This window comes from Argiope bruennichi, chromosome 7, assembly GCF_947563725.1.
Source record: "Argiope bruennichi chromosome 7, qqArgBrue1.1, whole genome shotgun sequence".
Lineage (NCBI taxonomy): Eukaryota > Metazoa > Arthropoda > Arachnida > Araneae > Araneidae > Argiope > Argiope bruennichi.
The window spans coordinates 79,250,777-79,278,422 of record NC_079157.1 but is presented as its reverse complement, the minus strand read 5'-3'; the positions used below and the strand labels follow the sequence as shown (position 1 = coordinate 79,278,422).

Below are 27,646 nucleotides of genomic sequence, written 5' to 3'. Positions count from 1 at the left end.
GATAATAAAAAAAATGCCCATGTTTGGTCAAGTTCAACGTAAATTTGTATTTCTATTTAGTTAGCATTTTTAATATGAACGAAAAAGGAACGTTATGATTTTAGTATATCTCCTTTGAACTTAAAATGAAACTCCCACCAAATTCTGAAAATAAAAGGAAACGAATCCCCATATAAAATGGAGACAAAAAAATTTACGAAGCAGCACCGAGACCTTATATCTCGATGTCCATGGCTTAATGCCTCTGGGCGAATAATGTTCACAAAAAAGTAAAACGGTCATTCTTGATTCATTGTATTTTAACATAGGTGTTATTATAATACTACCACAATGAATATTGAGCAAAGGGAAATATTGCACGTCATTTATCAGTTCGTTGCAAAACAATTAAGGAAATTAAAAATTAAATACTAGTAAAGTATTTTAATCAACTTAAGCAGATATGCAGAGATGAAATTTAAGTACTGAATATATTGCCTCATCTTATGAATATCCTGCGTTGTTGTAATCGCAGAATATTTGATTCTGCAAATGTACCTTCATCTACACCATCCAGCAAATGCCCGTCTCGACACATCATTAATGGTAACAGAGTAAGTATCCTTTAAGGTAACTTGGCCTTATTCCATTGGATATCTCCTGAGAACTTGACTCAAAGAAAACTTTCCGATATTATTGCAAGACTTTAGATTCAGTATAATAAATGTGTGAGATAGATAGCTTGTCACTGACGAACTATAAAATTTTAAAATTGAGGTTCAATTTAGGGTTAAAATGTATATTGTAGCTATCAACGAACACTTTTCTGATGCGTTTCGTGATCTTATGGTTTTGCCAATTGTAAGAAATAACAAGCATTATCCCAAGCATTCGCAGTCGAAATATGTCTCCTCAAACTAAATGGATACTGTTCTGCAATTTTTGTGATTCACTTTTTTCTTATATCTCATAGTTTACTAGTTCGGTATGCTGTCGTCCGATTTTGTAAGAGAACGGTGCTTTAAGCAATCTTATCGATTAGTATAAATTTCATTACTACTCATCCAGCTATTACTTTTATGATCATAGCTATCGGCGTCCAAAAGTTAATGAAATAAGAAAGGACTTTATGGTAGTATTCCATCGTTTCATATTAAAAAAAGAAAATAAAATATTAGAGACAAACAAGATTTTCATAATTATACAATTTATTCACCATGCAACAATTTCATAAATCTTGTTTAAAATCACAAAACAAAAATAACTTTGTGGTAAAAATATTTCACACACATATACAGTAGACACTTAATTTAAGAAAAATAATACATAGCAAAAATATGAATCCGAATAATATGCATAGTTCAGTTTGTTTTTCTTCAGCTAAAAGGCACAAATGGTGCTTAATATTTCACCCATTATAATGAAACACAATTTATGAAAATATTAGTGATTCAACTGGCAGTGAAAAGAATGTTCAAAAATGTTAATTTGTCTATTTGATTCATTTACAGATTTTTTAAAAAATTATCCTCAACATAATTAAGTTTACTCAATGAAATCAGACACTTTGGGTAATAAACCAGCATTATTCAATCAATCATTATTTATAGAATTTTTTGAATTATATTTATATTAAACAGGAATTTCTATGCAATAAATCCATTCTGATTAAATATATGTAAAAGACACTGTAGTGATTTAAATCTGAAATCCACTGCATATCTTTAAAAAGAAAAAGAATATAACACACCACAGCATATGCCAGTTGTAGTTAATTGCCATGCACAGTTAAAACATTCGATTTTTTAAAAAATATATTCAGATTTTCCAAAAATTTTGATATTTTTAAAATTAGATTTTCAATGTCAGTTCACAAAGAGATATAAAACTGTCCTGATTTTTTTTAAAAATGACATTATTTACCAATTCATTATAAAAATAAAATTTCTTTTCATTGTTTAATTATAAATAAATAATTTATAATTAATTGGTAATAATTATAAATAATAATTATTACCAATTTCATAATTAAATTTTATTTTTAATTTCATAAATTAATTATAAATAAATAATTTATCAATATATTATTGATAGAAATTTTTCTGATTCAAAAATAAACTTAATAATATGACAATCAGATGCCTGCATTTCAAAGATAAATTAAATAAATGAATGAAGTTCCTGTGCTTTGATGCTAACAAACTAAATGGCATATAAAAAATAAAATAATACAATATATAAAAAAATAATTTCAAACATAATATTGCAAATAATTACATTTCATATAACGTGATATTTTTCTTTGAAATTTATGTCATGCACATAAATTAACCATATAAAAGAAAACATGAAATACATTCATCAAACTTTTTTTAAGACTATATATTTGTCACTAAATTCAAAAATTTATAAATGTCCATGGCAAATTATTTTACTACTCTGATTAAAGCTGCCATCTCTTAATAACTTCATAAGCCACAAAAAATATTTGCAAACATTTTTATCACATAAAGTGATTTTAACAAAAAAAAACTAATTATATTTATTATTTTTAGATAGTTGTGCCAGCAACTAATGTTGAAGAAAAGATCAGAAAAATTCTTGCCAAATTTTTTGATGAAATCAAACCTTAATTATTTCTTAACACAAACCATAATGAAATGTCCTGATGTATTAATTTTTAACTGAATCACTTAATCTATTTAGGTTAACTAATTTCTTTTCTTAAATTAATTTAAATCAAACAATTCTAACATATCATTAATAGAAAAAAAATAGCTCTTAAAAACATTTTTGAATTGAATACCTATAGTAAAAAAACCATTAACCAACAAATTGAAAATAATACAAAGACATTTCAATATAACGATGAAGGCTAGTATAGTGGTGTAGTACCATTGACAACAGGAGTATCTACGAATTGAACAGTGCAGGTATCTTTGTTGCCACATGGCGAATTTTCGAATTCTATCAAAGTGATCTGATTCACAGTAGGGCTAGCCTGGAAATAAATACTGGGTGCATACAGAGTTACTTGAGGTCCTACAATAGGCCAGTATCTCCCTAAGTTGAAATTGTTGAGAAAAGCAACACCCTGCAATAAATAAAAATATATATATAAAATATATTTCTAAAATCAGAAAATGAAGTAGATATACATATATGCCAACTTTTTAAAGTAACTGCAGATTGGTAAAAAAAAAAAAGGTAGTTTGTCAAATAATAGCAAAATTGATTAGTTAACAAAACAGAGTGACAGAAAATCCTTATATAGACAGATTTTATGTTCTGGTAAAGAAAATTTTGCAGGTTAAGTACAATAAAAAGCAAATATAGGTATAATATTTGTAAAATTTCATTATTATCCATTAAATTCTATCAAGATATAAATATTATTAAAGATTATATTAAAAAGACTGACTTAAATTTTAAAATACTTATCTTTTTAAAAATTTAAAATTCTTATTTAAAAGAAATAAATGAAACACACACTAAAAATAATTTTCTATTACAAAAATTCATATATTACTCTCAATAAGAAAGTCTTGATGCATTTATTAAAGATAAAAAGAATTAGTGATAGAATCGGAGTAGTATTTCCCCCAAAAATAACTTGTATACTCACTAATAAAGATGTTATCCCAAAAGTAGAAGCAAGCATTTAATATTTCAGCAAGCATTCAATATTTTGTGTAAAAAATTATCAGTTTCCCTAGATAATGCATTATATTAAGATTCAGGTATCTTTAGCCAAAATTAAAGGTACCTTATTTACATTTTGATTTAATAACTGGTCAAATACATATCCACTTTAGATTTTGTTTAAAAAAAAAGAACAAATAATTAATAAATTCCATTCTGAAATACTTGGAACCATAAAAAAATAAATAAAACATTTCTGATATCACAGGTATAATGAACAACAATATTTGCTTTTAAGAATGAAGTCATACTTTCAAAAAAAAAAAAAAAACATGTAAAGCAGGTCACTTCTTCAAATAGTATTAATAATTATCATTCAAAAATGAAATTTGTAGCTTCATGGGCATACAACCAAAATACTTTCAACTCTAACCAGAGGCTAATACTTTTTACATAATAAAGCACCAATATGCATGAGTAACATTTCCTTTTTCTACCATCAAACATAATATATGAGCTAAATTCTATGAGGACAGGCAGATACACTGTATATTCTTAGAACAATGCAAGGCTCAGCTATGGAGAGAGGGTTCGGTATTCCTATCAGAGTATTCCATTGGCATGATATAGGCATGAACATTAGAACAGCTCCTCCCCATAGCTCTATTTTGTGAGGAATGGATTATTCATTACTGTAGCCCAGCATGAGTTTTGTCACAGATTCAAAATTCACAAAAATGATTCTTTATTTGTTCCTTAAAACTATTTGATGTTGAATTAATAACTGTACTAAAAAGTTCATTAAAGAAAATTAAACCAGCTAGTGATCAAAGTGAGATACATTCTCCAAAAAAAGTGAAAAGGGTTAGGCTAGTAAAAAAAAATCTGCACCATTCTATTTAGAAGGAGTTAATGATTTTCCAATGTAGGAATGAAAATGGATATAACATGGAAAAGTATATTCAGAACATGAATATTATTAAAGGCAATATTATCACAAATGTTAATTTGTCCATATTTTTTTCTTGTTAAATTTAAAAAATTGTGTTATTATTTCAAAAACAACCTATTATTGTGCTCACCCTGCAGAATAAATACTTTTCTCTCGGCACTTTGTCTCACCACATGCTGAACAATCCAAAGAGATCCTATATACCTTGTTCAATTCTTAATTGAAATAATATATTTCATTAACTATACTATAATTAATGAAATCTGTTCCTGCACTAGTGATAAGAATAGAAAAAAAATCTAAGAATTTTTCAAGTTGAATGAAAAGATATGACTACCAGATCAAACAAACAAATTTTTAAAGATTAATTGGAAGAGGAAGGGGGTAGATGTTCATAAAAAATCTTGCAATGAATAAATATTCAAAGTAATATAAGATATTTTATTCCATGATGTAAATATAAAATATTCATTTTGTATATACTATAATTCTAACAACAACAACAAAAAAGCTAATTCGAACAGTTAGTCTGAAATATCATAGAATGACAATGTTTGAGAACTGTCTTGTTTATCTTTACATTATTTTTAAAATTTACTCTTTATTATATTGTAGCAATAAAGTGAATGCAAAAATGTCATTAATATACCCCATTGAGGTGTATAAATCCAGTAAAAAACAGTAGAAAATATTGCTATAAAATAAAATATTTTCAAAAATTCATTAAAATTAAAGAAAAATATTATAGACTGATATAATTGAAAAGTTAACTTTTATTCTTAATTTTAAAGTGATGAAGAAATTATTTTTTGTATGATAATATATTTCAGAGGAAAAACATTCAAACTGCGATTAATTTTTAATGAAATATCCAATACAAATTACTTAACTTACTTATTCTTGATAAGAAATTGCTTACAAGGTATAATAACAGTTTACCAATTTTAGTAGCTGCAATTACACATTGGAGTGTTTTGCATGCTTTTTAATCATGCATGTCACATTTTATAAACAATATGTCAAAATGATATTTTATAAATAGTAATATAAATAAGTTTTATAAATAGAAGCATCTGTAATTCTTAATAGATTATAAGTCAATAAACCTGACTTTTTTTTACATAAATGAGAAAATGAAAGAATTATAGTTCTATATCTATTTTGAAAGAACCAATATCTGGAGATTCTTCAGGTGAATTTTATGTGATATTGAGCCCTGTCACGAGACTATATAATGTTAAAGCCATCATATGAACCAATCTTTCTGAAGTTTGCTTGTAGAGAGAAATGGAAGCTATTGATAATTTTGTTTTGTATTTCACTTAGAGATTTGGTGTTTGTGTGTTGTTACTTTCTACAAGTATATTTCTTTGCCTACATCTAGACTGTTTTTGTTAACTGTGTTTTATGTGTTATTTTCTACTACCTAGTTTGTTGTACTTTTCCAATGTACACCATTTTTTGGAACAGTATAAAAATGGTTAAGGAAAGAAAAAAAAACTCTTCAATATCAGTTGCTTTTTCATTAAATGTTACATCCTAATAATATATCTTGGTTAAATTACGTCTATTAAATATGAAGTTCATTGTTTTGAATTCAGTTAAATCATGGATTTACTGCATTTTTATTTACAGATTTTGACAATATTGAATTTTCATTTTTTAAACAAATATTTAATAGTAAAATATTATTTCCATATTTGAACTCATATTATCTTATTTCAGACAAATTCTGAATAATTTAAGTTGCAAATTAATCCTCCAATTCCTAATAGTGTCAGAACTTTGAAATTTCAGAATACAGAAACAACCTAGTTTCTCTTTCAAGTATGAAAGAAATTCTTTTGGACCTTCATTCTCACCTGAAGCACTGAAAATTCATACTATTCAGAGATTAAAAGGAATTGCATATTCAAGCTGCCTGTAAGAGTTTTAAGAACAACTTTTTTGATTGTGTTGATTTCGATTAAGTCTTTATAATAAACAAAGCACATTCTTCTGAATGAAAGTAGATAACATTTTAACAGAAATATTTTGGCGATTTTTGTACTTTGCTTGAAAGGTCATTAAAGAATTATGAAGATAACATTTGGTTTGAAAGCAAATTTTAACTCACAATCCACTACTAAGCACTAAATATTTACGAAAATTGACACATCATATAATATTTTTTTAATTTAGTTACTCTTCTATAAATTTATTATTAAAAAAATTTATTGACTTTAGAAAAATAATACGACGAACTTTTTTCTCAAGAAAGTATTGTTAGCTTTGAGAAGTGAAACGTTGTTCACATACCTTATGCCATCCATCCAGTCTAAGAAATGAATCTAAAATTTTAGTTTTATTTGAAATTGTGAATGATCCAATGTATATAGATGGCACTGATACTGGATTCTCTTTTTTCATATTATTTTTCCACCCTCCTATCTGTTCTATAGAATCAGAATCCATTACAATGGGGGTCATTGTCCAATTAACAAGCATCTGAGAGCCCAGAGTGACATTCTGGAATATTCCCTATGAAATAACAAGTAACATATCAAAACATGAAGAATAATAAATGTAACAGATAAATGTTGAGAAATTTTAAACTGGCCTAATTAAAACCTTTATTTAAAATTTAACTAAAGGGAAGAGAAAAAAAACTGCAAGCTTATAAACGAAAAACTTTTCATTATATTTAAAAGGAATATATTTAATATATGACAGTTCCCATCATCAAAAATTGCTTAATGACAAATTTAAAGTAATAAAGCTTTGTGGTAATCCTTGTCTCAAACATTCTTAAACCTCATTGCTATTTTATCATCATTCTCACACAGCAGTTATTTTATTAAGTCAAAATTTAGAAGATATTTGAACTTCTAGTCCAAAACATTGTAGAGTAATAAAATTTTATGTCTCCTTCTTCTATCTTTATATTTTCTTTTAATATATATCATAAACAAATTGTATACATACACACACAAAAAAAATTCTTTAAATATTGTAGCAATGCACATAAGTATAAAACAAGTAATTAAAACAATGAAAAGTATTGTAAAATATACTTTAAAACATATTTAGGAATTAATAAAGATCAGAGAAACAATATTACTTGCTTATTTTTAGAAGAACCTATTTTTAGAATTTTAAGGTATTGAAAAATGTTCTTTTTTTCAACTATATGCTCTCAAGTTATTGAAGAAAAAAGTTAAAATCTTAATTAAGTTTTAGTTAAAAATATAATTAAAATTTTGAAAAACCTTTTTCAATGAGCATTTACTAGTCAATAATAAACAACATGCCAAATATCTGATAACTTTAGGTCCAACAGTATGACCTGCGGCATGTGTGTTTTTTCTTCATAAATGTTGTATCACCAATAGTAAACCTGCATATAAACAAAATCTGGAAAAATTAAATATACTCCTTTAGTGATTTTACACAAACATAAAGAAATGCTTGAATAAAATAAGGACACAGGCTTTTTCAACAAAGAGTATGACCTCCTAGGACATTGATGCATATTGGTCATTGTTATTCATGCTCTACTTTAAAAAAAGATCAGTGATTTTGTATCATATGTCTCTTATGGAAATTTTAAATTCCTACATAATAGAGATCGGAGTTTTTTTTGAAGAAGACATTTACCACGAGCATTCAGAAATACTCTATCAGCTTTAGTTCATAAAACTGGAAAAAAAAAAAAAAACTATGTCATGCATTTTAATATTCTCTCCTTATAATTTCTTCAGTACTTTAGCTTATAGTGGGCATGTGCTATCATAAATGAATAAAAATCTGCACACATAATATCATAAAAGAGATATAAATAATTTACAAGAATATTAGTGAAGTGCTGTTATAATGCCATTGCATATACATCAATTATATGAAGCAGTTTTCAGCACTGAGCTCTGAATCTTATAAATGAGTTTCATGGGCATTATGATAATAGTAATAGGATCCTTTTTCCAGAAACTGCATCATTCTTGATGATAAATTGGGTTTCACTGCCAAATATTCATTTAAACATGCATTATTGACTTTTATTTTTTTTAAAAAAACCTAAAAGGCTAGAATAATCTTTTGTGATAATTTCCTCTTTTAATGGAAGATATAGGACAAGCTTCCATGAATATAAATTGCCACTTTTTGCATAATCATTTATTAATAATGCTTAAAAAAGGTGAAACTATCCAGCCATAAGTACAATATCTTTTATTTTTTTCTTGTAACTAGAAATGTTTCTAAATGGGTGTCATTAATATTATTCTATTCAGGTGAAGTACTGCAATAACTACAATATGTCTTTGCAGAAAAGTTCTTAAATATCTTAAATAGACATTTTTAATTGTGAGACAACACTCTTCAGAATATTTACTACAGTGGTCATTTTAGTGACAGCCAAGTTTGGAGGCAATCAAATGTTCAACAGCCATAGCTGTGATAACTTAGATATTTCACATTAAAAGTTTGTTACCAAAATGTGACACAACAATATGAAGTTGTCTCATCAGAATAAATACTTACTATTATCCGTTAGTTCTGCTAATGTATGCTCATACTAGATTGACATTGTTGGATTAATATAAATGCAAAAATGAAAGCCTTATTTTTCCTTCAAAATTTATGGCATAGTAAAGATTTTTGTGGGAACAAATGGCAATTTTGGATTTTAACTGAACCAAAACCATACTACCAGTAATGAAAATGTAATAACAAATTACACAGAAGGAATATGATATTATATGAACATTACCTTTCTATCATTAATGTAGTAACCAGAACAAATACGTCCTTGATTTTCCACCAGAATTTCAATTTTCTGACCTTCTAGAACTTTAATAGGAATACTTTCTGTTTTTTGCTCTCGACTCAAAATGCCTTGCAACACCTAAAAAATATCATACTCAAAAACTCAACTTACACTACGAATCTTTTTAAAAACAGTTTATTGATTTAAAAAATGACAAGTTTTTTTCCCCTTCAAATTCCTGCAAAACTAATAAATTTAAATTATAGACAGTTTACAAAAGGAAGTATATTTTTTAGCAAAGATAATTTGATTCCATACTACAGTAGATATAAATTAACTGATTTTAACTTAAGATGAAGACTAATAAAATCATCATGCAAAATAATAAGTACAATGTCACTTTCCTAGACTCCATTTAAAAGCGGTAATAGTTTCATGGCACATGATGAGAAACATGCAAACGAGATATAAAAACTGTTTAATTGCTTTAAAAACAGAAGATGAATCAAATTAATGGGAAAATGAAGACATGAAAAAAAGAAACATTTAAAAAATATAAACAGAAATACAATTTTATTTTAAACAATAATAAAATTCCAATTTTATATGTAACAACATGAAAATAAATGAACTGGTATAAAATTCCAGCTTTATCAAAAGTTTCATCTTTAACAAAAAATATTTCATTTTTAAATAAATTAATTTTTAACACTATCCTACTTCAGGTTATTTACTACATATTAGAATATAAGTATCCACTTCTTATATACGGAAATATTTTTATTTGAGAACTTTATAACATCTTCAATAATAAATTCAAATAGGATTTTAATTAATCATTTTTAAAACTAGAAATCATAGAGATTTCTAGTTATGAAAATGATACTCTCATAATTAGAAAGAGATAGATTACAGATTTGAAACTGAAAAGTTTCTTAATTTAAAATCTACATTAGAATAATATTTAATCAAAATATTTATCTTTGTAAGAATTGTTTCAACTTTAAAAAAAAATTTTAGAATAAATTTATTAAAAATAATTTTGAAAACTTTCTTCTTAAATAACACTAATATATATATATATATATATATATATATATATATATATATATATATATATATATATTCATTATTTTTTTACTCCTTAGTTTTGGTAAATAATTCATCATTTTAATTATTATATAATATTGGAATTTTTTTTTTCAAATTCAATAGAGGTAGCATGAATATATAGAGCAAATACTTCACTAAATTAATCCATTAACAAGATCTGAAAAATATTAAAATATTTCATTGCCATTGAGGAAACATAAATGCACAAAATTTCAAAACCCTGAAAATGTGTTTTAAAAAAATCATCTACAAAATTTCATTAAAATTTGTATAAAATCCATAAATGTGTGCAATTTTTTTTTCCATTTCGTAAAATTATATCTACATGAATACAATTACTTTTATAATTTTTTTTTTAACATTTTGCATTCAAAAAATACACACAAAAAGCATTTAAACCTTATATATAACTTAAGTAGCCGACTACGTTCGAAGCAATATTTTTGAAAAAGTGGATTTTTTAAAAACTATTTATGGTTTTTAGATGTATTGTCAATTATAAACACTATATATACAAAAAAATTATTTGGAAATATAATATATTTTGAGAAATAGGAAAATGTGTAGTAAATTTTAATGAAATTTAACCTAAACGGCTAACACTCTACACAAAATTGTAATGCAGCTATCCTATTTTTCTTTGTACACAAGTTATAGAATATAATGATGAATGAAATGAACCAAAATCTAAGAAACATTTTGAGATGCAAAGAAATTATGGGTAAAAATGTACGTATATATACATTTTTTCCATAAATTTACAACTTAATTTTTCTAAAAACACCTATAAATAAAAAAAGTATTTCACCAACAATAAAACTTTTGGTTCATTTCATTGCTCACAGTATTTAAAACACACGCTGAAATTTTTATGTAAATACCTCTATTAGTTTTTGAGATATCATGTTAACGGTGGAAAATTTTTATAAAAATTAAAGTTTAAGAAAATTGAAGTTAAAGAAATATTTTAGCTAAAAAATTGTTTCAAATTATCCTGGATGATAGATCAGACCTTCCTTTTCCTAGAAAATACTATTTTGGAAAGAGGAAAGCCTGAACTACAAGAAATAATAATAAAAGAAGAATTCGCCAATGTAGTCGAAAACCAGTGTTTTTAACGTAGTCGGACCCCTTAATATGAGTTCAGAACTTGGAAATTATAAAATCAATATATAAACGTGGTAAAAACAATTAGGAACCAACTCCAATGTGTATGCATACTTTGTGATGTTATTTATTTTCTTACAATATCACAAAATATTTCAACTTTCCATGGTGTGTTATTTTTAACATAATACAAAGTCAGTTATATATATTTTGAAGTTAATTCAATTTTGAACTAAAGAAAATCACTGAATGGGTCTCATTTAAAATAGGGAACACAAAATTTACACAATAATAGTTGACTCAGAATTGCATAAATGAATTTATATAGGGAAAAAAAAAAAAAAAAAAGCTAATAAGAATGTCACTAACTAAAACACGATTCAAACAATCTTAAATCATATATTAAAATGTAGAATGCATTGCATGGTAAATAAAAATTACTGCTTTTGAATTCGCAAGCAAAAAATTAAAAAACTAATTTTCCTTACCCTATTTACATAAACATGAGCTCGATCAGCAATGCCTTTCACAGTAAGAATTGCTGGATCAGGTGTTTGGAACGTAACAGTGGTTTCATATAAGACAAATCCAAATGGCTAGAATGAGTAATGACAGTGAATCATATATATAAAATAACTTTCAACACAACTGCAGAAAAAGTTATAAAAACAAAGGTACATTTCAAAAGATTTCATATGGTCTCTGTATAAATATGATGAGTAGAATTTATAAATAGTTTTAAACTCTAAAGTGTTAGTTAAATAATATTATTTTAAAGTGCTAATAAATTTTATAAGTGATCAAAATTTATAATTTGATTTTTTAAAAATTCTTACATGAGAAAGATCTTCAAATGAAAGAGGATAAGTTGAGAACACTGAGCTGCTGGTTTTTGAGATAAATTCCCACAAAGACATGTACTGGAAAAAAATGAACAGTAAATATTAAAGAAGATCCTTCTAATACATTACATACACAGAAATAAGTACATTTATTTTATTTAATTACTGACATAAAATTTTTGAAATTTTGAAATCTCAAAACCATAGCATTCTACCTAAACTACTATGACCAAATTACTTTAATATTACAAATCTGCACCTATAAAAAAGAGGATTAATAAAAGCCTGCGATTTCCATGGCTTTAAAATTACAATGATGTACATAACAAATAACAACTACTCATACACATTCAATAAGGATTTTTATTGATATATGGCTTCCCTTGCTGCCATCGATATGTACACGAAATTTCCTTTCAAAATCTTGATCACTTGAATTCTTATTTGAATATTTTTGACTTACAAAATGAATTCTTGAAAATAATTTTATGAATAATTTGCTTTGCTCTTAGGCTTAATGTTATTTCTAAGGAAAAGAAACAATGTTAATTTCTTTTTTAAAAATTCCACGTTATAACATAATTAGAGCTGTTTTTAAATAAATGAAGTTACAGAAAGCTTTGAAAAAAGGCCTGCCCCAGCAATAAAAAAATAAAAAAAGCTTTCCAATTAAATATAGCTCAATTACACAAACTAAAAAAACCTAAATTTTAACAAAATTTATAATTTTTTATGATTATTTTTAAATATATTAAGATCATGTTTGGAACAGTTTATATAGTCTTAATGCACCTTGTAGCTAACTGAGTATGAGTTGTCTTTCATGACAATTACACTGAACAAGAATTTTTTTCCTTTGAACTAAATTTTTTAAAAAAATAATAATAATAATAACGAAAAGAAAAGCCGACTTTAGGGAGATTGAATGGAGGAGAATCATAAATAATGGCAGGTTTCTGAGACACATTACTACACTTCTGCCCAGGGTTGGAGGACCTGCAGGCAGGGAAACTAAAAAATGTTATTAATCTAGTTGCCAAACAAATGAATTTATAAAAAAACACAAATGAAATGAATTATTAAATATTAAAATAACAATAGTGTTTACACTGAATTATTAAAATAATTACTAAACAAAAAAAATTAATTACATATTTATAACAAACAATATTACGGTTTTTCATTTAAACAGCTATTATATTTCACTAGACAAGTGTCATAAATTAATAATTTTTATTATTGTATTTATTTAACATTCATTATTTCTTTATAATTAATAATAATAACTAAATGCTTTTATTTTCAAGAAAGGAAATTGTTTAAAATATAATTATAGCTAATTCTTCAAGAATTTTATCACCTTTACCAATTTTTATATGATTTACATATTAAATAAATATATTTTTTCCCTTACTAAAACATTAATTTATTAAAATGTTGATTCAGTTTATTTGCTGAAATGTGAAATGAAATTGAACACCTTTAAAAGAGGAGATTCATAATGAATTTCGCCAAGAAAGTAAAATGTAAATAAAAGTTGAATAATCTAACAAAATTCAACATTCAATCAGAAAATATTTAAATTCAATCAGAACAGAAGACTGGTTTGAAATATTATATAATTACTTTTCATAGGCATAATAATAAAAACTATAATTTTGTATGAAAAGAAACTATTAATTAGTTATATAGATTTAATTTCTCAAAATGCACAAAAGCCATATAATTAATGCTTACTTTTTTCATGGTTATAGGTGGTAACTTCATTTTGGGAGCAGGTTGTGGTACAGGTCCAGCAGGCAATGGGAAGAACTGGCAAAAATAATAAGCAATGATATAAATGCATATTTAATATACTGCAAGTTTCTACATTTTTATCACTTTGAATTTTTTTAGAAATACATGTAATGTTTAAGAAAGTTAATTTGAAGGTTGTCATCAAGTTTAATATAAAAATAGAATATGAAAACAAATGTATACCACATTTATGAAAATAAATATAAATTAAAGTCAATCTTGCAATAAAAAAAACACACCCTCTATTCTACACACACAAATATATATAGAGAGAAATATAAAAATTTAATATGGGCTATCTACTTAAAAAGTTAAATGATATGAATTTAATGGATAATGCAATAACCATTGAACCATGCAGAGTAAGATGAATATTCATAAATATAATAATATCCTATAAAATAACAGTGTATGACTCAGTATAATAAGATGTAATATTTAAAATTGTTAGTGCATCTATATATCAATTTCCCTTCATTTTACAGTTTTATTGAAGATATATATATTTACCATGTAAATTTGTATTTCAAGAAAAATTAGGGTAATATGAAAAGACTGATTCCTAATTAATGAGAATCTAGTAAATTGGCAAATGAATATCCAATTTTTGATGCTTCAAACAGAAATGTTTTAATTCTTTGGCACTTAAAAACAATTCTAAAAAAAACATTAAAATTTAATTTACTTTTTTATTATGAAACAATTATTGCAAAATTAAAAAGGATTGTTTATAAAATGTTAGTCGAATATATTCTCTGAAAACAAAACTTACTGTAATTACTCGCATATTAAATTAAAATTTTCAGCTTACATAATAAAACTATTAATTTGATACAATGATGGCATTACATTAAAAACATAAAAGAAACTAAGTTTTGAATACAATAATATAATTTAGTTTAGCATAAAACATGCAAAAATTACAAGAGAACTTAACAATTTTTTTTAATTGTTAAGATTAATCTTTATATTGAGATATTATTTTAATGAATTTTCATTTTCTAATTACTCTTCTGAAAGTAGTGCTTTTATTCACTGCAGTTTAAAGGTAAAATAAAATAAAAGTGACATAAAAAACAATGGCAATATAATTTAAAATTATGATAAAAATTTTTTTTTAAAATCATTTATTCTGCAATTTTTCTACATGGCCTAGGAATAAATTTCCTGTACTTACTTTACCAATAGCTTCACGCATTGCATAGTATTTGGGTGTGGGATCTCCAGCTTCACTTAAAGGAGCATCATAATCATAACTTGTTGGACAAGCTTGGAATGTACTTCCAAGGTTTGAACCTATGAAAATTATATATGATAAAAATAATTATGAATTACCATAGAAGACGCTTATATTGAAATTTATTTTATATAAATTAATTTTTTTTAAATTATTACTCTTGTTCATATGGTGAAATTTAGTGACAAATTAAATATTTCATTCTTGAATGAAAGTAAGTAACTTAAATAACAAATACATTTCAAGGAAATTAAAAAATACATATAAAAATAATCTAAATTTGGGCTTCAGTTTACTGTCTTGGTAAAATAAATAACTATTTAAAAATTAGACCTCAAATTTAGTAATAAAAATAAAAGATTTAAATAGGGAAGAATAAATCAGAATGGTGGATGTATAGAAGAGAGGTTATTATATTAATCAAAAGTTAAAATTTTATGTTCCCTAAAACTCATAGTTTAATTTGGAAAGCATGCTGTATTTAAAAAAAAGACAATAATTGCTTAGAACCTGTTAATACCATTAATTTTGTATTATTATTAAAAGTATGGCAGTATTAAAAGTATTGCGTCAAGTTTATTTATTGATATAAATAAACTTGAAATCCCATTTTTTAATTCTAAATATATATTTAAATTAATAAATAAATTTTAATCAAGCTTTTCTTAAAAATACTGTGAAGCACAAGGAAAGTTTTAGCGAATTTTTATGAAACTGAAGTTAATTAATATTTCATGAAATTAATTAAACAGTTACAAATTTTAATCAAGAATTTTGTTCCTTTTTGGTATGCACAGTGTTGTACTAGCAAATAACATAGTATCATTTGAAATTTGTTTAACAATAAAATTCTAAATATCCTACAATTGGAAGGAGAGATATTTAAATAAGATTTATTTTACCCAATTAATACTAAAAAATTTTTTTCTCAATTTAAGACTCTTTTGAAGTTTTCAATAGTTATTTTTTTTTTAAAGATTTCATACTTTTAATGATCAATACAGATTGAAATACAAGCTGCTAAAATTATTGTTTGAAATTCTATGTTGTAAACACATATTAAAGTTCCCAGTCATGTGTAAATAGGATATCCCAGACCATCTTTTGCAGTGTGGATGAGGCATTGTCTTGTAGCAAAATCCCTTTTCCCTGTTTTGCAGCTTAATTTGAATGTTTTGCAACTAATGCATGGTTCAAATTCATCAGATAGTAGTGGGCAGTATTCATGATTATAGAAGGCCATGGTAACCACACTCTCCTGATTCCATTAAATGCAAAGGGGTGGAATTGCTACTTTCGAATTGTCTAAATCAACACACACTCATATCTTGCATTAGAGCATTGTTACCATGAGTTTCCACAAAGATACAATGCTTGCATTCACATTTTTTTATTGATTGACCAAGAAAAACAATGCTTTTTATTTAGCATAAAACTAGATATGTTTACCACACAATATATAACATTATGCTAACACGAAATCAGTTACATATCAACTGTGTATTGACAAATAATGTCCTAGTAACAAATTGACATAATAGTTAATACTGTGAAGAAATACCTGCTTCCAGAACAATAAAGCAACGAAATTAAGAGTTATTAACCGAACACACCATTATTTGTTAAGTTATAAGTAATTTAATAATAGATATTGCTTGAAATATCATAATAGGATTTTTCAGTATTTATAAGTAAATTCATACAGTTAGAATGATTTTGATAACAAACACTCAAATATAAGCAAGTTTTTGTGATAACTTAATTAAACGGTTAACTTTTCAATATTAAAATGAAATAAAAATTTCACCCCAAGCAATATTTAGTAATATAAAACTATAATAATAAGAATATTAACTATAAAGTAATCATACCAGCAGTAAATCCAAAAGATGTACCACCATGAAACATATACCTAAATAAAAAAATATAAAAAGTTATTCATTTGACATTAAAAGTTGTGATTTGACTCAAAGTTAACACTGAAATAAAAAAAAAAAAAAATCAATAATGAAACATTCAAGCAATATCTGACTTTAAAAAAAATTACATGAACAATAAAAACTATTAGTAGATAAATATACCTGTTAGAAGTATAGAAAAGAATGGAAAAGCTACTCAAAATTATTTTAACAAGCAATTTGAAATTTTTAATCATGAAATTGCTACATTCATATGAAGCTTGATGCAGTTTATTATCTAAATTTCTGTTCACATTTAAAACAGCATTTATTATTAAAAAACTAAGCTTACTACATTCAATAAAAAAAAGTTAAAACCCCAAATTTAAAATCAAAGTATAATAGTACACAGTAACACAATTAAAAATAAATTACCATTTAGCTCATATCAAACTTTACCTAAGAGTGAGAAGCAATGCATTTCAAAACCCAACTATCCATATTGTATAAGACACAATAAGATGAGATAGTTAATTTTGAAACTTTTTTGGATTTAAAGTAGAAACTTTGTAGTATTTAAAAATTGGAACTTTGTCACATTTGACATTTTATGAAAACAATTGTAATTATTTTATGCACAACTATTTCTCAAAATATGCACATTTGAATAAATTGCGTCCAATTATAAAATAAATTTTCCTGAAAGAACAGTGCATTATTTATTTTTAGATATATATATATATATATATGTAAGTATGTCATTCATTTGATAAAATATTAATCAGTCTGATTAGAATTTAAAATCTATAGATTGAATAAATTTATAATCTAGTTTTAAAAACTAATATAAAAATGAAATATGAAATACATTTCTAAAGAGATTCTGTTGTATTTCAATGGAATAAACAAATTTTTCACACAGTATTCATCAGATTTTTCATAAAAAGTATTTAGCATCATAAAAATTGTTGTGTATACTGTAATAGAGGTTTAAAATATAAATATTTTAAAAACTATAATAGCAAATTTAATTCTTAAAGAGTAAAATGTCAGAAAAAAATAAATAGAATATTTGTATTATGTTCTATGACTCTAAAGATTTTCTTTTTTTCCTGCTAGAAATAGAAAGAACAAAAAAAAAAAAAAAAAAAAAAAAAAGCAAATACATTTTATATATAATGATTTAACTACAATTTTAAATCAAATAGTATAACAATCAAAATATAATAAACTGAACTGAATATAATTCAACAATATTGAATAAAATTAAGACGTGCATTTTCTAGCAAATTTATTTAAAATGAAAGAAAAGCATGAAAAAAAAGGTTATTACATTATGGACATAATCTCAATATCTATTGTAATAAATCAATCTAAAACAATGTTATTATACCAAACAATGAAAACTGAATTTCATTGATATATGCTTATCATAAAAATGGATTATTGCAATAAATGCTGTATAACATAATATTTATTATTATTTTTATTTCAAAATAATATAAAGCTTCAAAATAATCTTCAATTTCTAAATAATAAAATTCATTATTTAATATTTTATTTAAGATTTTAAATTAAATTAAATGACTAAAGCCAGTAGCTAGTTGAATTTAATTCAACATTTCAAGAAAATATCTCTCAAATATGACAATTTGGAATAGTCTCATGAACAAGTTTTACTTCACTAACTTTTATCTAACTTTTTTTTCACTAAGTTAGTTAGTTTTCACTAAGTTTAAATTCATGTACCGTTACAATTATGTATATAAAATGGGAGAAACTTAAAGAAAAAGGATATTTATATATGTGAACAAGTACTTTCTTCTACTGTTCAAAATTATTAAATATAATCCAGAATATTTGAAACTAGACTATAAAGATTCTAAAACCAATTCATTATTTAATATTTTCCGATTGTTCCATACTTAAAATATCAGTTTTTCCTAAATTAATATTGTTAACATTTTTAATACATAGGAATCATAATTCATTAAAATGACATTTTTTTTAAGCTTTTGTCTAATTTTATCAGTTTGGAAAAGACACTGCAGAAAAACTCTTGTTTAACTCTTTTAGGTTCATGTTTTAATACCATTATTTCATTTTACATTATGAATTATGCATTAATTAGAAAATGTAACAAAGAATTCATTTAACATGTTTATTATATAGATTGTACTATCCATGGAAAAAGTGGTACCAGAGCCTCAAAGTTTGGACTCCTGCCTGTTGGTCCATGAAAGGTATTTTATTTCCCTTCTACAACCAAAAGGAAAATCCAATGGAGGCATTCTCTTCTTTGACACCTGAGGATGCGCTCTCTAAGGGTCATAGGCTTCCCTCAAGAGAATATATCTATTAGTTAACTACATAGTACATACTCTTTTAGGTTCATTTTTTAATACCACTATTTCATTTTACATTATGAATTATGCATTAATTAGAAAATCTAAAGGAAATCTAAATTTTAAAGAATCTAATTTTAACAAATGAATAATAAAAATTGAATCATTTGTGAAAATGGTAAAAATTTCAATAAATTAATAGTATACTTACACATTCACAGAAGCATTTGCATGCAGCATATCTGTCAATGTTTCTACTATAGATTCAGAACTAACTTGTGCATGTGGTTGTCCCCAGTGATCCAACCAACCAGGATAAAATTCAGAATTAACCAATGGTCCAGATGCTTGAGTCCATCGGAGCATCTCAAAATTATAAGTCACATTAACTCCTAAAATGTATTTTCCAAATAAAATAAGTGCATGATAAAAAATGCATTATATAAATTTTTTAACATTTTTTAAAACATGCAATCAAAACAAAAGAAATTATGAAAGTTATTTTTTAAAAGAATACTCTATTTATAGATTAAAGATATGGATATAATTCTCATTCAATAATTTTGAATTAATATAGTTATATTTATTCCTAAAGAAAAATTATTTTAAAATATTTTAGCATCTGAAAGAGAACAAACAAAAATTTTAAATCTTTAGCCTGTATTAATACACAGAGTAAATTTTCAAACAATTATGCTTCATTTATCAAAAAAATATTGGAATAAATTGAAAAAAAAAAAAAAGTGAAAGTTTTTATAAATCATGAGAATATTTTTTTAGAAAAATAAGCAAAATTATTGTATGCAATACATGGAAAGTTTCAATTTAATGGGAAATAACATTCTAAAATAATTCTAAAATAGCAAAAGAAAGAGAGAAACATCAACAAAGAATTTTTAAAAAAATGCAGCATTTTAATTCCCCCCCCTGTATTATCCCTGATGAGCAACATGTGTTGTCTTATATCATTGTAATTATGCAATGTAATATAAAGAGTTTAAGAAAACCCCACATAAAACAAATCCAGTAATAATTTTTTAATATAAAAAAGAAATCTCAATCATATAATTATTCTCTTTGAATCAAATTTTAAAACAGACATATAAAACAGAAAAATTGGAAAAAAAAAAGTCCTTAAAACATTTCAAAAGTACCTGTTCCAAAATCAATGGTGGACAGCACTTCATCAGTCTTACCACAAGAGAGTACACTACTGCTTGATCCATCAGTTGTAAATAAAACAACATCTGTTTTCAGTGTCTTCCTGACAAGATCTCTTAAGTGAGATTTATATTGGGCATCACAACCAATGCTTCCATATTCATTTTCTATCTATGGAATATTTAAATTATTAAAGAAAGAACTTTTTAGAAGTAAACTTTTAGTATGTTAAACAAAAAAATTAAACAAAAGAATATCTAATAAAAACTAAAATTATTACTTTATATATGTGTGTGTGTGTAATGATATTTTAACATTAATTTAAACAAATAATTTCCTAATTTTGAGCTCAATTCAGCACATATTAACTTCATTATAAAATATTCTCTTATTTCCTGATCCCATTTCACTTTTTCTCTTTAATTAATTCAATTGATGCTTTGTAGAAATGCTTTCGCCAGCGATTCCCACTCTCCAAGTGAAGAGATAAAAATTTTGTTGAAATAAGACATCCTTTTAAAAGATCCGTATAATTCCCTTACCTCATCCGACATGTACAAAGAATCAATATCAGAATCTCACAGTATATATTCACAGGGATAAAATTTTCATGAGCTTTTCCTCATTTCATATTGAGTCATTCTGTGTTGTGCTCGTCACTTCTGTTTGTATAAAAAAATCATGGGATGGAAATAAAGTGAAGTTAAAAATTCAAAGTATCTCTTCTGTCTTCGGCCATGACTCTGCTTCAAAAATTATGTGTTAAATATATATTTATATGAAATAAAGTGATTCAGGTTATGTCTGTAGCTAAATAATTTTGAATAAAGTTCTGAAAATCATATATGCACTCATACCATCAAACTCACTTATTATGTCTGCATGAAAACTGAATTATATGCTTTGCATTTGTCAAGCAAATAATTATTCAGGAAAATAAGCGTAAACAGATATATTTTTTTATATGGATTCTAATTTCCAGCATTTTTTAAAAAGATTATCACAATATTAAAAGTATCATATTTACGAATTAAAGCATATCTGTGAATAAGTGCAGACTGCATGTTTCCCTCAAAAATATACCCAAAACATAAAATCTGCGCATAAGCTAAAATAAAAATAATAATAAAAAAAAAAAGACTATGATTTTTAAGTTTGTCACCAAGAGGGTGAAAATATTGCCAATTAGATAAAATGTATGAGCAACAACCTAGAACAAAGTGATGAATAAGTTAAAAAAAAAAGAAAAAGTCATGGGTTTGTAAGTGATTTATTCAAAAAGTTGGTATCTTTTATTACTGCTGTTTATAACAACTTTAAGTAACAATTTCAAATAAATCTTAAAGAAGTCTTTCATATTTTTAGTTTATCTATGTGCATATATATAAGAACAAAAATACATTTAAAGATGGAGCTAAATGATTTTGCACAAATCAACAATTAAAATAAAAACACAGATTTTAACTTTCTTTCATATTAGAATCTTAAAGCAATATAAGTATAAAATAGAACACTTGTAAATATACAAAGGAATTAGAAAACTAAAAAAATAATGAGTGGTTGCTCCAAAATCTATGTGATTTCACAGCAAATTACAAAAGATGCTTTTTCATTTCTTAATATAAGAGACAGATGCAAGATTAAAATTTTTCTGCACATACAAAAGGCGGGTGCAAAGAGCAGCATAGGAAAGTATTTAAGGAGAAATTAAAAAAAAAAAAAACTTGAAATTTTATAGCTGTATTCAGTAAATGTGAAATTTCATAATAATATAGTATCCCAGAATACATTCAATAAAAACATGCTTCTTTCAAAGAATATGTTCGACCTCAGTTATAAAATTAACTGAAATTAATAACTGCTTTTTTTATAATGCTGCACTTCAGCAAACAAAGATTAAAAAAGAATTCTGAATAGCAGATATATTAATGAACATAAATCAAATTTAAAAGTATATGAAACATGACATTAACATATTTTAAATTAGAATAATAGTAATTAAAAAAATGAAATCTACAAACATGTGCTTTTTTATATTTCTAAGCATGCCAAGTCACCAATACTCTGAAATAAAATGGTTACCAAGGCAAATAATACAGTGAAGCTGTCACAGTATTGCTGTTAGTGGAACTACGCAACCGTCTGGGTGGCTAAATTGATGGATACAGTAAAAGAGATTTGAAGTTTTTAAAAAACTAGCAGGAATACTGCAGATTTTTAGGCATTTTTCTGTTAACAGGTTTTCAATGATAATCACATCAAAAGGTTGGCCAGTATCCAGATTCACAAAGATTTAGAAAATTATTTCTTAAAATTGGCAGAAATTTACTTGCAGTTCTACTAACAAAAAGTACCTTTTTTTTATTATATAAGAAACATAGATAAATATTATTAAAAAAGTATTAAAATATATTTTTGTAACATCAAATATTACCTGAAGAGTTATTATTGGGCCTCCATTATTGTATAAGTATGGTTCAATTAGTGGGAGCAATATTTTATACCATCTATCAACATACTTGATGTAAGCTGAAATTGAAATATAATTATAAAGAATGGATCTACTTTTACTACAAAAATAATCTGCAAACTATCTATATACTATTATTATCATGATGATATAATAAGTTTCTAACATACAAATTGTTTCCATTGATTCTAAGTTCATATTAAATTAGTTTTACAGTACCAAATAAAAACTGAAGTAAAATCGGATGGTTTAATAAGTAGGACAATAAAGAAGTTATGCAGATGCATTAGATATTATTCATAGCACATGATGAAAATAAAAACAATGAATTTAGAATTCACCTTTCAAAGATCAAAAATATTATCATTAAAAAAAAGTACTTCAAATAAAATCCAGAATATGAAAGTTCATTTTTAAGATAAAAACCTGAACAAATATTTTATATTATTCAATATATTCTCTAATAGTCCATTGAATTGAATAATTCCTCAAACTCTTGTGCAATTACTCTGCAAACAATTACATTCCCCATAAAATGTATATAATGACTAACTAAATGAGGAATTTATAATTATAATTATAGGTCTTTAAAAAAATTCTTAATTATTAGAAAGACAGCAAAAAACATTTCAGATAGACAATCACAGTTAGTATGATGACAGTTATATTGAAATTCTTAAAAATAATTTAGGTGTTTGTTTATTTTTATAGTTCTTGGATTTACTAGTAATTTTCAGATTATGCCAAGATAATGGGTTTACTTGGCAATTTTTAGATTATATAAAGAACACCTGAGCTTCATTATATATATGTGCCAAAATTTCATCAAGAGGATTACATTCCCTAGTTTAAATGGCAAATTTTCAACTTATGTCAAGATCTCCTAGTTGGTGATAGTTTGCATTGGGGGAGAGGGGGGCTTTATTGCAGGGGCAGTAAAATTAAACAAATATCATAATTTATGCAAGTATAACAGTACTGAACCAGAAATCTAAATATCATATTGTTTCTAATATTTGTAATGACAGCAAAACACACACACACAAAACTGGCTCATTTTTTAATATTAATTTTTATAATTTTTATCACAAAACTAAAATAATAACTTATATTCCTTCAAAATTAATATATAATAAAGAATATTTTCAGTATGTTAGCCTTTCTAAGTAATGACATCATTCAGTAAAGATACTTAATATAAAAAAATGTAAACTTTTTGACATAAGCTTTAAAAACAGATATAACAAATTTATGTGATTTACACAGTAATTCTTAAATCCTTAAAAACAAGATCAAATATACATGTGACACAAAAGAAAGAAACTACATTTAAAAAAGTTTATTATTTAATGACAAAAAGTTCTCAATACATACTTTATTAGAAAATATTTTATCACAAATTGCTGATAAAAAAAACTTACTTAAAAAACATTGTTTAATTTAGGTGATTGTAACTTCTGAAGAGAAATGTAATGATATTAACTGCCCATTTGATTTGATTGTAAAAAATAATTATTTCATTAAAAAGCAATCAGGCATTTAGAGAATTTTAAGAACTTTTAGATATTTTGGTGTTTCCAGAGAGTTTTAATACTATATTCTTGGCTAAAATGCTTATTTAGTCTAGGCTAGACTTTCAACCATTTTGTCTTGTTTTCTTTCCACAAAAATGATTACAATTGTTCACAGTCAAAACAAAAATTTTATTAACAGATTTCATCTCACATTCTGTGTCTGAGTCATATTTCTTATGCGCAAGCAAATTAACTCTTCAATTGATGCAACATTGACTTGTCTGTCAAACCTGAACAAGTAATTTTCATAAATATTTTACTCTCTTGTAATGATTGAAATAGTAAAACACTGTTATTCTCTTATCAATAACATTTTCAATCAGTAAAATCAAAAGAAATTGGTATGAGGATGCCCAGGAAGCAGGTAGTTAAAGCACACTTTAAGTTACATTTCAAAGAATAAAAAAAGGAATGTTTCTTAAATTTCTTGAAAAAATGGAATGCATTCATATTACTATAATGAAAAATTAGTATTTTTTAAAGATATTTTTCTCATGTCACTACAATGGAAATTAGTATTTTTTAAAGATATTTTTCTCATGTCACTACAATGGAAATTAGTATTTTTTTCCCCATATATATATATTACTCATGTCACTAAAATTGAACTTAATATCATTTTATATTTTAAGTGCTATAGGATGTAAATTCTTATAGGTTAATAAACATATACCAGAGATTCAAACACAATTCTTCTATTAGAAATACTTTCTAAAGACATCAATAACCAAAAAAATATTACTGATATAAAATATTAATGGTTTCATTTCAATATTAAATGACTTACTTGGATCAAATGATCTTAATTTTATATCAGGATTATTTCTAAGAAGCCAGTAAGGTAGACCACCCTGAAATTTTAATAATACATTAAGACAAAAAAAAATGTTTGTTACAGAATAAAAACATGAAATATTAATATTAAAATTGTCATATCCATGAAGAATTATTGCTGCAAAACAGTTTAATAAAACAAACAAATTAAGTATTTTAAAAAGTGAATACAATTTATTACTTCAAAAAATTAAAATAACCAGAAAAAACAATGAAAATTTTCTGTCTTACCATATCTCGTTCAGCATCAATGAAAGGTCCAGATCTCAAAATAACAACTAATCCTAAATCATGAGCCGTCTTTAAAAATTTTGGTAAATCATAATCACCTTTAAAATTATATTCACCAGGTTCTGGTTCATGATGGTTCCATTCAACATATCTGAAATGTTTTTTTATACAAATATGAGACAAAATAGTTTAAAATGAAAATATGTGCATTTAGAAAAAGCTATCCTATATGGTAAAACATAAGTTTTACATGTAAAACAAAATCTGAAAATAATTAAAAGCAAAATATTAAGAATTCTTATGCATACAGAACTAATTATTATGCATAATCTTTGTTCTAGGGAATAAATTCATGGATTTAAATTTATTCTTTTATTAGTTCAACTATTTTTGAATAGTTGGACTAATAGAAGAATGAATTTAAATCTGCTATTAATACTTACGTCTGTATAGCATTGAGACCAGCCATTTTCATCTTGTACAATCTGTCATACCAAAACTGATTTGGTACGCGGAAGTAATGAATCGAACCAGACATGTATCTAAATGGTTTCCCATCTTTTAAGAAAGTGTTTTGTTTATAGTCAACAGTAAATGATCTTGTGAACACCTAAAAGACAAATACAAAAAAATAATAATTAAATAAAATGAAAAGCATAAATTTGTAAAGTGGAAATGAATATTAGATCTGAATTATTCTGTGAATGATAAATTAGACTATCTTTTAAAATAAATGATTGAATATAATATTTAGACTAAGATTAAAATGAAAATATTAGTCTTAAAACAAATTTAAAAAATAAATAGAGAAATTGTTCCCACAGTTTTAAAAATTGCAATCCATATTTTGAGAAAAGGACCTATTTTATCCTTGATACATAAATATTTTTTTTTTTTCAGAAATGAACAATGCAAGACCTGTTTGTTAATTTTAAAGAACAAAAAGGAATTTTATGAAGGAAAGAAAACGTTATTAAATATAATTGTATAACCAGATAATATTTTTGTAAATTATAAAAAGATACATATACATTCAAGATCTTGTTCTGACCTATAGAATTGTCATTCATGTTCATTTGAACAAATTAATTTTGGAATCCACACACACCACACACAAAAAAAAAAAATCTGCAGATGTAACATATATGTATACCCAACGGCGACAGAAAAATGGTTTCTATCTGTAGATTTATTTATACTTTTTAAAGAAGTCTAAATACGTTTCATTTACATAATGCATTGTTAAAAGCACTGTGTAGAGAATAGGTGTTCTGATTATATCAATGCAAGGTGATTCAGGTCATTTATAAAAAAAGAGTAAAAATATTTCATATTTAATTCTGGGAACAAGAAATGATACATCTAATGAAAAATCGACGATAAGAGATTTAAAGAAAATATTGATCTATAATATACCAACCGTTTTCGCAACAAACAGAAAACACAAAATGAGTGTATACAGATTCATAATTTCATGCAGAAGTTCGTAGACACTTGGAAACTGAAAAACCACGGAATGTCAAAACAATAACAAATGATTGAACTTTTAGAATGTTATCACTTCGATTTCGTTTATCTCTGATGATAAAATATTGAATAAGGGTTACGAAGCAAAATAATAATCAATTTTTAATCTAAGCAACACACCTTCTAACCCTGCTATCTGAAAGAGAAGTCTGCCTTTAATGTAAACATCACGATCATGATCGAAATTCAAATT

At 25.1% G+C, this 27,646-nt stretch overlaps 1 protein-coding gene across 1 annotated transcript; it reads right to left on the bottom strand.

Moving 5' to 3' along the window:
* Positions 1 to 1,175: 1,175 nt before the first annotated feature.
* On the bottom strand, positions 1,176 to 27,646 carry LOC129974890 (beta-galactosidase-like). The gene is made up of 15 exons (XM_056087666.1): positions 27,347 to 27,646; positions 26,370 to 26,536; positions 25,927 to 26,077; positions 25,649 to 25,712; positions 23,252 to 23,346; positions 20,811 to 20,988; positions 19,868 to 20,048; positions 17,285 to 17,325; positions 15,354 to 15,472; positions 14,117 to 14,191; positions 12,374 to 12,457; positions 12,026 to 12,133; positions 9,321 to 9,455; positions 6,872 to 7,093; positions 1,176 to 3,073 (listed from the first exon to the last, which is right to left on the bottom strand). The coding sequence occupies exons 1-15, from the start codon at positions 27,392 to 27,394 to the stop codon at positions 2,855 to 2,857; spliced, it is 1,887 nt and encodes a 628-aa protein (XP_055943641.1). The 5' UTR covers positions 27,395 to 27,646; the 3' UTR covers positions 1,176 to 2,854.

Excerpts from the sequence above, each read along its gene's own strand:
- LOC129974890 (XM_056087666.1), bottom strand. The coding sequence starts at position 27,394 with ATGAATCTGTATACACTCATTTTGTGTTTTCTGTTTGTTGCGAAAACG. Across the intron at positions 12,458-14,116 it reads CACCTATAACCATGAAAAAA|TACATGTCTTTGTGGGAATT; the intron begins GTAAGCATTAAT and ends ATTTTTTTCCAG. Across the intron at positions 9,456-12,025 it reads CTCATGTTTATGTAAATAGG|GTGTTGCAAGGCATTTTGAG; the intron begins GTAAGGAAAATT and ends GATATTTTTTAG.